This window comes from Carassius gibelio, chromosome A9, assembly GCF_023724105.1.
Source record: "Carassius gibelio isolate Cgi1373 ecotype wild population from Czech Republic chromosome A9, carGib1.2-hapl.c, whole genome shotgun sequence".
Lineage (NCBI taxonomy): Eukaryota > Metazoa > Chordata > Actinopteri > Cypriniformes > Cyprinidae > Carassius > Carassius gibelio.
In genome coordinates, this window is record NC_068379.1 from 7,317,600 (window position 1) to 7,330,552 (window position 12,953).

The 12,953-nt window shown below is 36.9% G+C and overlaps 1 protein-coding gene and 1 long non-coding RNA gene across 2 annotated transcripts in view; one reads left to right on the forward strand and one right to left on the reverse strand.

Annotated features, from left to right (window-relative positions):
- Positions 1–3,264: 3,264 nt before the first annotated feature.
- Positions 3,265–8,292, reverse strand: LOC128019573 (uncharacterized). Its single transcript, XR_008185204.1, has 4 exons — positions 8,048–8,292; positions 6,864–6,985; positions 6,664–6,764; positions 3,265–4,364 (listed from the first exon to the last, which is right to left on the reverse strand). It is a non-coding gene; the product is annotated as an uncharacterized LOC128019573 (long non-coding RNA).
- A 1,840-nt stretch (positions 8,293–10,132) lies between these two features.
- The window catches only part of LOC128019574 (dual 3',5'-cyclic-AMP and -GMP phosphodiesterase 11A), a 79,930-nt gene continuing 77,109 nt past the window's right edge, over positions 10,133–12,953 (forward strand). Inside the window, exons 1-2 of the mRNA XM_052605641.1 lie at positions 10,133–11,185; positions 12,531–12,689. Coding sequence (XP_052461601.1) covers positions 10,379–11,185; positions 12,531–12,689 — 966 coding nt within the window. The 5' untranslated portion in view covers positions 10,133–10,378. The remainder of the gene's footprint in view (positions 11,186–12,530; positions 12,690–12,953) is intronic.

A 12,953-nucleotide genomic window follows, 5' to 3' on the forward strand; every position in this document is an offset into this window, starting at 1 on the left:
GTGGACTCAGAAATATTAAGAATGATTCATTCTTAAAACTATATCCTTATCGTTATCTTAATAGTTATCGTGCTTGGTGTGATGGTAGTATGATGGTAGGGATAGCTGGCTTGTGTGGGTTAGACGTTAGCACCTGGATACATCCGTGCTTAGACATTAGCCTAGCATACCTCAAAAAAAAAATAAACTTAAAATGGACGCCTTAAGTTTATTAAGCATGAAGACATTTTATTGAGTTTAAAAAGAAAAACATTATCAGTTGTTGGTTCATTTTGGATGTCAGTAAAATCATCCATTTAGTGAAAACATTTATGTAAAGGTTTGCAAATAAAGAGATTATGGAATATGTCCAATTCTAAACTTGTTAAGAGTCTGAATCCAAATGTTCCCAAGTCTTGAGTACTGCATCACTACCAAATATTAGAGTTTATATCAGTTTGCATCATCCAAACAGAGTAAAAAATAAATCATAATATTAAAAATTAAATATTTATTTTAACAAAACAGCTATGCCTAAAATTTAACAAGCAACTCTTTGCCATAAAACTCTAAATGTGTCTGAGAAATGTAGGAATGAAAGAACTAAAAAGCACATGATTTCATTACTTGGTCCAGATGAAGCGGGTTGGTGTTGGGTTACAATCCACTGAACAAAGATATTCTTGAGTCTCTGTTGGATTGTCAGGAGATATCTCCACCAATTCTGGAGGATCTAAGAGTTGAAAAATATAAAAGTAATACTTACTATAAACATAGCTCATGTGGTTGTGAAATCTAGTGATGCTTCAGTTACAGGAGGGAAACTAAGCTGATCAAGTTACACTTCTGGCCACCATTTTTTAGGACAGGAAAAATTTAACCATCTTCTTTTAGAGGCAAGAAAATGATTTTGCATTTTAGCTCCATGAGCCAACAGATTCCAGATACAGAGGCACAGCACAATTTACAGTCAGTAGTCTGCCAATAGTCACGCAGCCTTTAAGAATAGCCGATGTATTCTTTGTTTCATTATTCATATTCATGTCATGTCAATAAATGTGAAACTGCAGAAAACGTAATAGTTTTTTTCCAACTCATGGCCATGGCCAACTCATCTATGGAACGGCACAACTGCACCTCAGACAGCATGAGTTCGATTCTCAGCTAAAAGTACATTTCCTGTTCCCTTCTCACCTGTCCAGTCATTTCTCCTACTGTCCTGAGCATTAAAGTTGAAAAACCCCAATGTAATCAAGAAAAAAGAAAGAGTAACCTGAAAGATATTACAGCAAAAAAAGAAAAAAGAAAAAAAAAAGATCTCCAATGTTTCTCAGAGTTCATCCTCATTTTGGACTCCTTTCTCTCAGATATTTCCCATTGAGCAAAACATTTTTCCTCTGGATAACCACCAATTACTATGGGTTTACATATGATGACGTCTAATTAAAAGTGTTTCATATTACTTTTGTAAACTGTACTTTGACTTGAGTAAGGAACTTGAGACATTTTTCCATCACTGCTCAATACGTAGACCAGAAAAAAACCACAGGACGGCACAGCTGAAGACCAAACCACAAAGAAGCCAACTGTCATCAGCGGATCCTACAAAACACAGAATAAGAGAGGAGAGCCGTCAGGTTACATCTTCCATGATGACAAGAATAAAGGCCAGTTCATTCCCAGGACCATAACTAAGTATAATGGTAAAGTTTTAAAACTCATTCTTAATCTATAAAAATAGTGAGCTTCACATGACAACTGCAATGATAATAACATGGGGGAAAATATCATTGTAATAAGAATGATTTTCCAGCTAATAAACAATGAAAAAAACAATCAGAATCTACTTGAATTTATAAACCTTGAGGATTTTAAACAGCAGATGAAATAACTTTTGCATGCGCTTATGTTATTGTCTGTTGGTCTGGACTGCTAATATCATTGTCGTTAAAGTAATATTTATAGCTATTATTCTCTGTGTGAACAGGCCTTAATCTTTACATTTTGTATTACAAATTTTACTTTACTTTATAATGGTTTGCCAATTCCCATCTATCGGATTGTACACATTTTCTGTAATGCATCAAAACATGATATACATTTTTTTGTTTGTTTTTGTTGATGCCAATTATAATGTAAAGTAGCTGCAAAAAAAAAAAGAAAGAAAGAAAAGAAACACCTCTTCTACAGACATTTACCCATTATAAACTCTGCATATAAAAATTGTACATAATTTTAAAATATAAAGATTTTAAACACCTCACCAGGCTTATGTACGTAGAGGACACCTGAAGCACTTCCATAGTGGTTTGATGCCGTACAGATGTATACACCATTAAAATCAGAGGATGATTTTGGGACAAAAAGCTTGTTGCTGTCAGAATGTAGAATACTTCCATTTACTCTGTTGATGAAGACACATTTGGGAGACTAGTGAATGTGATGTGATATATACATGAACACATGTGATAGTGGGAAAGGGTTCAAGCAAAACACAATTATCTAGAAACTTTGAAACTTAAAACAGCACTTAACATTCTTTTGTGTAGCATTCTTACAAGACACATGAAGTAGAAATAGCCAAATATCAGAGTTGTAAACAAGTCAAATCAAATCAAAGAAACATAGGCTACGTTCACACTGCGAGCCTTAGTGCTCAATTACAATTTTTTTTTTTTTGTATAGCAATTCACAATCTTGTTTTAAATGTGGCCAATGTCAAATTTCCAGTGTGAACAGATCATGGTTGTGAATTGACCAGCATGTGCAAAAATAAAAACCAAAAAACAATATGAACAGGGTTGCCAGGTTTCCAAAACAAAATCCCCTACACTGTAAAAAAGAATTTGTTGAGTCAACTAAAAATATTTTGTTACCCCGCTGCCTAAAATTTTTTTGTTATCTTGACAAAAAAAATCTTGTTGAAACAACTTCAAACTAGAGTGGAGTTAGTCCAGGTAACAAATTTCTTTAAGTTGACTTGACCATTATTTTCTAGTCCAGTCAACTAAATCATGTTGTGTCAACAGCGATTTTTTTTTACTTCGATCAATAATCATAAACAAATGTTACTCTACTGCCTTAAATGTTTAAATAAAGATGACAAAACACTTTTTTTAATGTAATTTATTTAATGATAGAGACAACATTTTCATTCACATTTAAATTGAACAAGCAATTTGCTGTCAACACATCAACTGATAATTGAAAAACAAAACAAAAAATGCAAAATACAAACACGTCTAAAGATCTGAACCGACACTTGCAAGTGTGATGTATAATAAATAACATTGGCATGGGATTGAGAAACAAATAGTTGCATTTCAATTCATCAGATCAAAACCACAGGGATTGTTTTTAATTTCATAATGCAATATGAAAATCAGAAGGTTGAACTCTGCATATTAACCCTGCACAAGTTCACATGCACTCCCCCCACCATAATGCAAGTCATGGTCAAAATGAGAAACCAAGATATATGTAATATAATATCACAATTAGTTACAAAAAATGAGTGTACTGTACTTCTGTATAATAAGATATAAATGGAATGAATGCACATGGAAGCACAAAGATCTAAAGTCAGATTCTAAATTTCATAGCACAACATGACCAGACAGAGGTGTTAACATCAGAAGGATCTTGAAAGTTTCCAAACTCGTCCCCCATCATAATGCTACATACTGAAAATGTGTACATACTGTTTAAGAAAATGAGAGGTGAAAAAACATTTGTTTACATGAGAACATGCATATTCCAAGTCATGACATGTAAACTTTAATGTACATTCTATATAGTGAAAGGCACAAAAGAACCTTTCCTTATAAAAAAAAAAACACTACTTTTTAAGGTGGAGCCGATGGACACATCATGAACACTGAAAAGTGAAAGTGACATGACATACATTTGTGCTCTTCATTTAACCCATCCAAAGTGCACACACACAGCAGTGAACACACACCGTGAACACACACCCAGAGCAGTGGGCAGCCATTTATGCTGCAGTACCCAGGGAGAAGTTGTGCCTTGCTCAAGGACACCTTATTTGTGGTGTTGAGGGTGGAGAGAGCGCTGGACATTCACTCCCTCACACCTACAGTTCCTGCCGCGGTAGCGAGCACATGGTGGGAGCAGCTGGTCTTCACAAGTTTTTGCAGAGCCTCAATGGTGTATTTAATGCGCTGGAGGTAGTGGATGTTCACTGCATACAGACCCATTAGGAGTCTAAATGCCTTGGGGACATGGGAGATGTCAGTGATGACAGGATGTCCAAATGAGACCAATGTTGGTTATTCTTTGGGAAGCACATCACATTGCTGTTCCTCAGTTACAATCAGAATGCCCTCTTCAATTTCTTTCTCAACATCCTTAATGTCACTGGATGGCTGGGAAAAGAAAAAAAATATTACATTACTTAATAAATTTATAAACGAACACACATATGTACATACACTATTAAAGTTGTGTGTTTTGTTAAAAGCACAGCTACCAATTAATGCAAAGTGTAATTCACCTTCAAGTGGAAGATATTTAGAAAAATGTAACCAAAAATGACAGTCAAAATTAAATGGTGCTCCTCAACGGTTTCGTTTAGAAACATTCAAAATAACTTCCTGTATTAAACTGTTAAAAGCCTGTACTAAATTCTTTGTTCTGCTGAACACAAAGAGTTTAAAATCCCATGGGAAGATAAGTGTAAAATACACCCCCAGAACCAACTATTCTAAAAACGGGGGGAAATTATTTTCTTCACTGGTATTCTACATGATTTCTGAATGACATAAAATGTGACAAACCAATACAACATTCAGGTTTTTTTTCTTAATCTGATTCTAAGTGTCTAATCTGTCACACCATTTATACAATGATCAGAAAATATATTGGTGTAAATAGGTATTCCTTTTAAATAATAGTCTGTTGCACTGCATGTTCAGAGTAAAGCATGACTCCTAAGGGCCGTTTCATAGTCAACGCGGGAAACGCGAGCAAGAAACGCGAGCGACGCACTCCTTTTCATAGTCTAAACAGTGAACGCAAGCGTCACGGTTGATGCGTGTATGCAATACACGGCTCACGCATCAGGGGGTAGTAGAGTCGGGTGATATTAGTAGAGTCGGGTCGCGTGATATTCAGATTACAATGGCAACTGAAGAGGAGTGTATTCTGTTGCTGATGAACTATGTATAAATGTGGATGAATATGTATAAGTTCGTATAATTTTTCCTCTTTGCCCGCCATTGTATTCAATTCATTGTATACCTTCTTCTTTTGTAAACACAATATACTTGAATTAATGTACAATACTTGCAATGTCGCCCCCACCGACAATGCATAGTATTGCGTGAATCGGCACATCGCGTATCAAAAACTAGGACCACACATTTGGCTACGCACTGACGCATAATGGCGGCCGAAGCATAACGATGCGTAGCCTCGGGGACACGTATGCCTACAGATGCGTTGACTATGAAATGGCCCTAAAGGGTTGGTTAACCCATGTATGTTTTATTCACCCTCATGGCATGCTTCTTTCAGACAAATCCAGTCGGATTATATAAAAAAATATTTATGGCAATAGGTGGGTGTTTTTTTCAACAGTCCAAAAGTAGTCAAATAATGTGCATCAATTCATAATAAAAAGTACCTTACATGGCTCTGAGAGGTGAATAATGTCCTCCTGTAGCGAATCCATGTGTTTTTGTAATAAAAAAAAATACATATTTAAAATGTTATTCAAAACATATTTAAACCCTTTTCTCTCACTTTCGTAAGAGCCATTCCGGGTGGATGAAAATAGGACATAGGGGTCATGCATGCACCGGTGATTATTGAAGAACACGGAAGAGCGGAGGAGAGACAACAATACGCCAATCACAAAGTAGAATCACAAAATTAGGCTTGCACGTATGATAGTCAGTGGAAGAGAAAAAAAAGTGTTTACAACTTTTTAAATATGGATATTTTTCTTACAAAAAGTGCATCGATTTGCGACAGGAAGCCTTTATTCACCCCCCAGAGCCATGTGAGACACGTTTTATTGATGGATGGGTGCATTTTATTTGACTATTTTTGGACTGCTGAGAAAAAAAAACACACCTGTCTGCTGCCATTAAATAACTTGGAAGAGCCAGGACAATTTTAAATTCAACTCAGATCAGATTCGTCTGAAAGAAGAAAATCACATAGGGTGCCTTGAGAATGAGTAAAACATGGCATAATTTAATTTTTTTGGTGAAACAATCCTTTAAGCAAAGTTGCTAATGGCCAATATGCTAGAACTGAACATTTTTCAGGATTCAAAACAGTATTCAGCAAAATAATAAAGAATGGCTATGTCCATAAACAGGGTTTCTGGTGGTTTTATGAAGATAAATTCAACACTTTATAAAGACATTTTAAATACCAATTATAGAAAATTCACGGAATAAAACTGGGGAAAATAATGTCAAATTATGTTCTCTAAATTTTGAAGCTGTTTTCCAATGCAAATATCTACATTTTCGTAAAGGGTTCACCCAAAAAAGAAAAAGAAAGAAAATTGTCATTTACTAAACCTCAAGTTGTTTTAAACCTGAATTAGTTTATTTCTGTTAGTCCCAGTCCCAGATCGTCTAACACAGTACACAGATCGTCTAACAACGAGTTACAACCCCAGATCACCCAGATTTCTTCTTCTTCTTTTACCTGGATCACATCACTGCAGACTGATGGTGCTCAGTTTGGTCATCCACAAGCGTAATCCCAGAAGTCATGTCCTTGATGAATTCCTGCGCAGAGCCTGTGTGCTTTAATAAAAACAAAGGGATACATTAAACAGGGCCTTACAATTGTAAAGCATATAGACTCCAATAAATGTGCATTTATAAATAAATAAATTTACTTACAACTTCGTCCAAGCTCTACAATGTAAATGCCATTTCCATTATGTCTGCATATCTTTTTGATGGATAACTGCAAAAGGACTCGCTGTGGTCCATCCACAGGATTATTGAATTCTGCGCTGAATCTTCAGTCATTCAAAAATATCATAAACATGAAAAATACAATAACATGTTAAAACAATGTAAAATAATAAACATACATATAAATAAATCTTTACAGAGAAAGACAAATGTATTGACAAGTTTGTATTAAATCCCAAAGACAAACTATACCATCCAGACCATGCTTTTAAATGACACAACACATAATTATAACACAATAAAAGGAAATTTAACACATTTGTGTCGATCGTTATTGTATCTCTATTTATACAAGATATATGATATTATTACTTTTATTCTAAAATATATAGATTTAAACGTACGCAATTTACTTATGACCGTATATTCACCATAGACTATATAAAAACAGATATTCACGCAGTATTACACTGGGTTCTAGGTTCTAGCGAGGCACTTGAATGACTAACGTTACTTCAGAAAACTGAAAGAAGAGTTTGTAACGCTACCTTCAGAACTTCATCTGAACCGTAGACTGTAAAAAAATCATCAGAACTAATATAAGCTTATGTCAGCGATATCAAATGTAACGTTAAGATACGCGCTCCAGAAGAACTCTGAGGGAGGTGCTCATCTGTGCTGCTCATTTGTTTCCCTTATAACATGCAGAAAAGACACAGTTCGAGTAGGAATCTTCTTTTTTCTCCTAATGTTTCATCGATGCATATTCTGACGAATGTCTTACGCTGTCAGGTTTAGAGCAGTTCCTTTTTTTTTTTTATTCCCGCCGTTCTTAATCCATACAGTGATCCGCGTTGAGCTCTCGCGCTCTGTTTGAACGGTCTCTAACGCAGCCCTGGGCTCAAATAATACATACAAACTGTATTTTTATCGTGCTCCACATAAGTTTAGCTCCGCTGTCCCGCATGGGAGAATATCTGTTTTAATATTTATAAGGAGAATACTGTGGAACCGCCTGTATTTTGAGGCTTCTGAGTGCCGCGAAAGAACATTTACATACAGTAACTTACATACAGAATATACGACTCTTTAAACAATATTTACTCTTCTGAGACAACAAATGTAATTTTACACATTAAGCCAATAAATACGAATATTTTACTTACCAAAGTTGTATTCTAGTCAAATGTCCAAACTTTGAGGAGAAACTGACTAGAATGGCTGACGACCTTCTTCTCTCTTCAACAGCATTCAGGAGAATGACGAGATCTCGCGATAAGTGATGTTGTGAACGTGATATTGCTATTGAATTTGAGTCAACAAATTTTTTTAAGTTATGAGGACAAATGACCTAGTTCAGTCTACTTTCAAACTAGTTGAGACACTGAAAACTTAAAATTTTTAGTTGAATGAACAAATTCAGTAACTGCAAGTTGTGTCAACATAAAAAAAATCATTGAAACAACTAAACTGCTAAATAATTTGTAATAATGTAATTGCTTTAAGTCAAAAATGTGTCACTGTAATATTTACTGACACATCACTGCATTTCCACTGACTACCTTTCACAACTGTCTTGATAACTTTGGCTATGTTAAATCTTTGGACTTCCATGAGAGTGACTAATGTTGATCTAGAGAGATGTAATAGTCACATGGCTTCCGATATAAATGTTTAGACTGGGGTCACATTGCAAAACATCTGACCTGAAATGAAATTTAGTATCACATATGGAAGGGGGACAAATCAGAAAGAAAAAAACAGATTCCATGTGCTGATTCAGGCTTGTGCTGTTCACACTAGGTGCGGTTACATGGACACGTTTTGCTTCCATCGGAATGAATTCATTCTGATCGACGAATCCGAAGTAGTGTTTACATGAACCCTGAATAAAGTGATCGCGTTGATATGCGCCTTTACGTGTCACAAGCTTCTGATCGGATTTACTCATTTGGCATGCGCACAGTGCATGAATATACAGAGTTTCTCGATGCTGTCGCATACTGTTTTAAAAAAGCATACGTGATATTTATCTACTTCGGGTCCTAATTAGGCGAGGACCAACACATGAATTGTTGTGCTGCTTAACGTTACTTAAAAAAGGGTGTAAAAGTACCCCTTCCCCCACCCAAAACTATAAAATAGTTTTTTTTTTTATTCATCAGCATGCATCATTTTAGACAATTATCCAAGAATTTCGATACAAACAGTAAACAATTAGGCCTACTAGATACATTTTATGTCGGCAAGCAATTGTTTGAAAATATTATATTACAAAGATTGTGACAGACAAATGATGATAGGCCTATGCACTACACTTGCCATTTGTTCTTGTAGATTGCATTTTGTATCTCAACTGAAATCCCTACTGTTAGTGGAACGATGTGATTACAAGCAGAGACTACATTATACTGTCGACGTAAAGACGTAAAGACCTAAAGTGATGTGTCGATGATGAGATAAATGTATGAGCGCATAATAACTCAGCCCTCAGACCCAGATTGTTAATATCACGAAACGGGAAAAATTATGTTTTAGTGACAGTTTACATAGATTACTATCATGATGAGGTCCTGCTGAGGAAAGCGCCAGTTGCAAGTTGATGCAGTTTATATGAACTCTGTCTACAATATATCGTTAGATTATAAAAATATTCTTCACACTAAAAAAAAATAAAAAATTATTTTAAGAACTATTCACTTTTTTTGTTACTAAAGGCCTGCCCAAGGAACTCCCTCACTTCTATTTATGTGAGAAAATTAAGTTTCGAGGGTTTTGTTCATGCTTTCGGACAGTTCCGGAACTCATTTTGTCCACTAGAGGTCGATCGAGCTGCAAATTTAGGGAAATATTAAATTAGTGATATAGTCGTGTGTGTGTGTATATATGTGTGTGTGTATATATATATATATATATATATATATATATATATATATATATATATATATATATATATATATATATATATATATATATATATATATATATATATATATATATATATGTAAAGTTTGGTTATGTTAAATCTTTGAAGTGACTCCCATGAGAGTGACGAATGTTGATCTAGAGAGATGTAATAGTGGAATGTGGACTTGTGCACATCTAACAAATAAATAAGGGCTTATTTAACTAATTAGAGAAGTTGTATTTAAGAAAATACATGCAAACAATAATCACGAAAGTTTTGAAACGTCATTAAGACTGCATTTCCCAGCGCCCTCCGAAGAGGATGAAGGCAGGACCGCGTCATCGTGACGTCAGTGATGCACCTGCGAGGCGCTCTGTCGCATCATCTCACTGGCGCTGCTTTAGAATGAACGGAAGCGCACGGAACCGCCGCGACGCAGAATTCTTCAACAGAATGAACGCTGAACGCACGAGGACCGCGTCCGCGCTTCTCGCGGAGGATCTGTTGTTTTAAGTTCGAGATTGATTCGTTGAGTCCTACTCACATAAATGACCGTGCAACACGCGCGTCTCTCTCATTTTATTTACAGATGACCGTGGCGGCAGCAATGGCAGAGGCAAATATGGTATTTTCCGAAGTTGAAAGTTTTCTAGACGAGCACCCGGAATTATTAGAGGACTATCTGAACAGAAAAGGCAAGGCAAGAGTGGTGGAAAAGTGGCTGAAGAACCATCACGCGAATAAAACTCCGGCGAACTCCAGCGCGGAGGCGGAGAAAGCGGCGAACGCTTGCAGCAAAGACAGCTGGGCGAGCAGAAGCGACGGGCTGCAGAGACGAGCCTCGCAGAAAGAGCTGAGGAAAACCTTCGCCAGGTCTAAAGCCATCAACGCCAACAGGACTTACGACGAGCACGTGAACTCCAGAGCGCAGGAGCCGCTCACCAGCATGAGGAGGCGCGCGCTGCTGCGGAAAGCCAGCTCTCTGCCGCCGACCACCGCACACATCCTCTCCGCGCTGCTGGAGTCCCGGGTCAACATCCCCCAGTACCCCTCCACAGCCGTGGACTACAAGTTCTACCTGAAGGAGCACAACGAGAGGGAGTTCTTCCTGGAGCTCGTCAAAGACATCTCCAACGACCTGGATTTGACCAGTCTGAGTTACAAGATCCTGGTGTTTGTGTGCATCATGGTGGATGCTGACCGCTGCTCCCTGTTCCTGGTGGAGGGACCGTCCAATAAAAAGACTCTGGTGTCCAAGTTCTTTGACGTACACGCTGGAACCACAGTGTTGCCCTCTCTCAGTAACTCAGATGAGGTGCAGGTGCCCTGGGGAAAGGGCATCATTGGATATGTGGCTGAACATGGGGAAACTGTCAACATTCCCGATGCATATCAGGTGAAAGCAGGAGTAAAGTGTTTCTTGTCCAAAACAAAATCACACGACTAATTTGGAACCAGAGTTGTAATGGGATCAAAGTAACAGTCAAATAAGATCCTTTTGGATGAAATTAAATTCACATTTTTTTCAGTTCATTTTTATTATTTTTTTTATAGGATTCTTTTGAATTCCTGCAGCCCTTGTGGTTTAGGAAAACGTAGAATTTGGACTATAGGATCCATGGTGAGGTCATTCACAGAATACATATTTTTTACATATGGAACATTAATTATCTAGACAGGCACGTCTTTTATTTGTTATTGATGGTGAAACTCAACATTCCTGATGCATATACTTAAGGATCGGTTCCAAATAATTATCTAAATTCCTTTGGGATGAGGGTAACCCTAAGTTATTTTTTTAAATATTCTTTTTTATTAATTACATTTTCCCATATGCATAATAAATGATCAGATAGACAGGAAAGTATTGTACTTTTATTGGTGGTGAAACTCAGGGCCTATCAAGTGTAGCAGGTATAACATATGAAACAAAGACATTGCTGACCAAAGTTTTGTGATAGTTTGGAACAGATGTAAAGGGAGTTAAGTTGATATTGAATGCAAGGTCACCTACATCACATTTTCCCATAAGTATAAAGACTTGTCACACACACAACAGAGTATTTTATTGTGACCATGAGTGACGTTTTTGGTTCGATTATTCCCTGAGATCCATAAGTCCAAAGTGAAATAATGAGTTGTGTGAGAGTATCTGAATATTGATTACTGAATCGATCAGCTCAGATAAACTCCATCCTCTCCGTTCTACAGTTATAGTCCTGATGCTGTGGTGATGATGATAATGTTGATGCCAGCTCGCAGTTCTCTAATTAGTCTGTCAATCAGCGTTTGCATTTTCATTTAGCAAGCAGAGCAGATCATTAAAACTGCATTATTTATACCAGTAAACTCAGCATTTCAGAGACCATTCAAACGCGAGACGGAAACATGGGCTTGAACAATGCAAACGTGGCTCAGCATGAACATTAAATAGCTACATAGATGATGTACTTCAAAATATAAGTAAAAACTGAATTTATTTTATTTTTGAAGAAATAAATGCAGCCTTGGTGAGAATAAGAAAATCTTAAAAATCGTAATCTTTGGGTAGTGTGTTGATAAAGCAGTGCAGACCAGAAATATTCCTCTCCAGGCGGGGTGAGTGGTATGTTTCTGTCACTTTCTGTATATTTTTGCAGAGCAGTGACACACTTCATCTCTAATTAGTTTGGCTTCTCCTAACAGTTATTATAAGTGCTCCCTTTCAGCCGAGAGTGACTGTCTCTTGTCCTCTTTTGTAGGACCATCGTTTCAGTGATGAGATTGATAAACTCACCGGATATAAAACCCAGTCTCTGCTGTGCATGCCCATCCACAACAGTGATGGAGAGGTCATCGGGGTCGCACAGGCCATCAACAAGAGTCCCAATGGAGCACTTTTCACTGAAGATGATGAAAAGGTACCGCACGCACACGCTCTGGAACAACGGTTTACTCACTGAACCTTATTTTAATACATAATATGTTTAATATTCTGGTTCTATGATGCTTCTGTAAACACTTGACTTGAATGATTTCACGTGAGACATGGAAACAAGTGGTGAGTTTCTGGGATTTTAAAGTGATATAGCAGGTCATATCATCAGCAAATCATTTCTACATAACGATGTTGATTTTTAGAAGGTAGCTGTCTGAGATGGTGAACAGGAACGTTGATTTGTCTA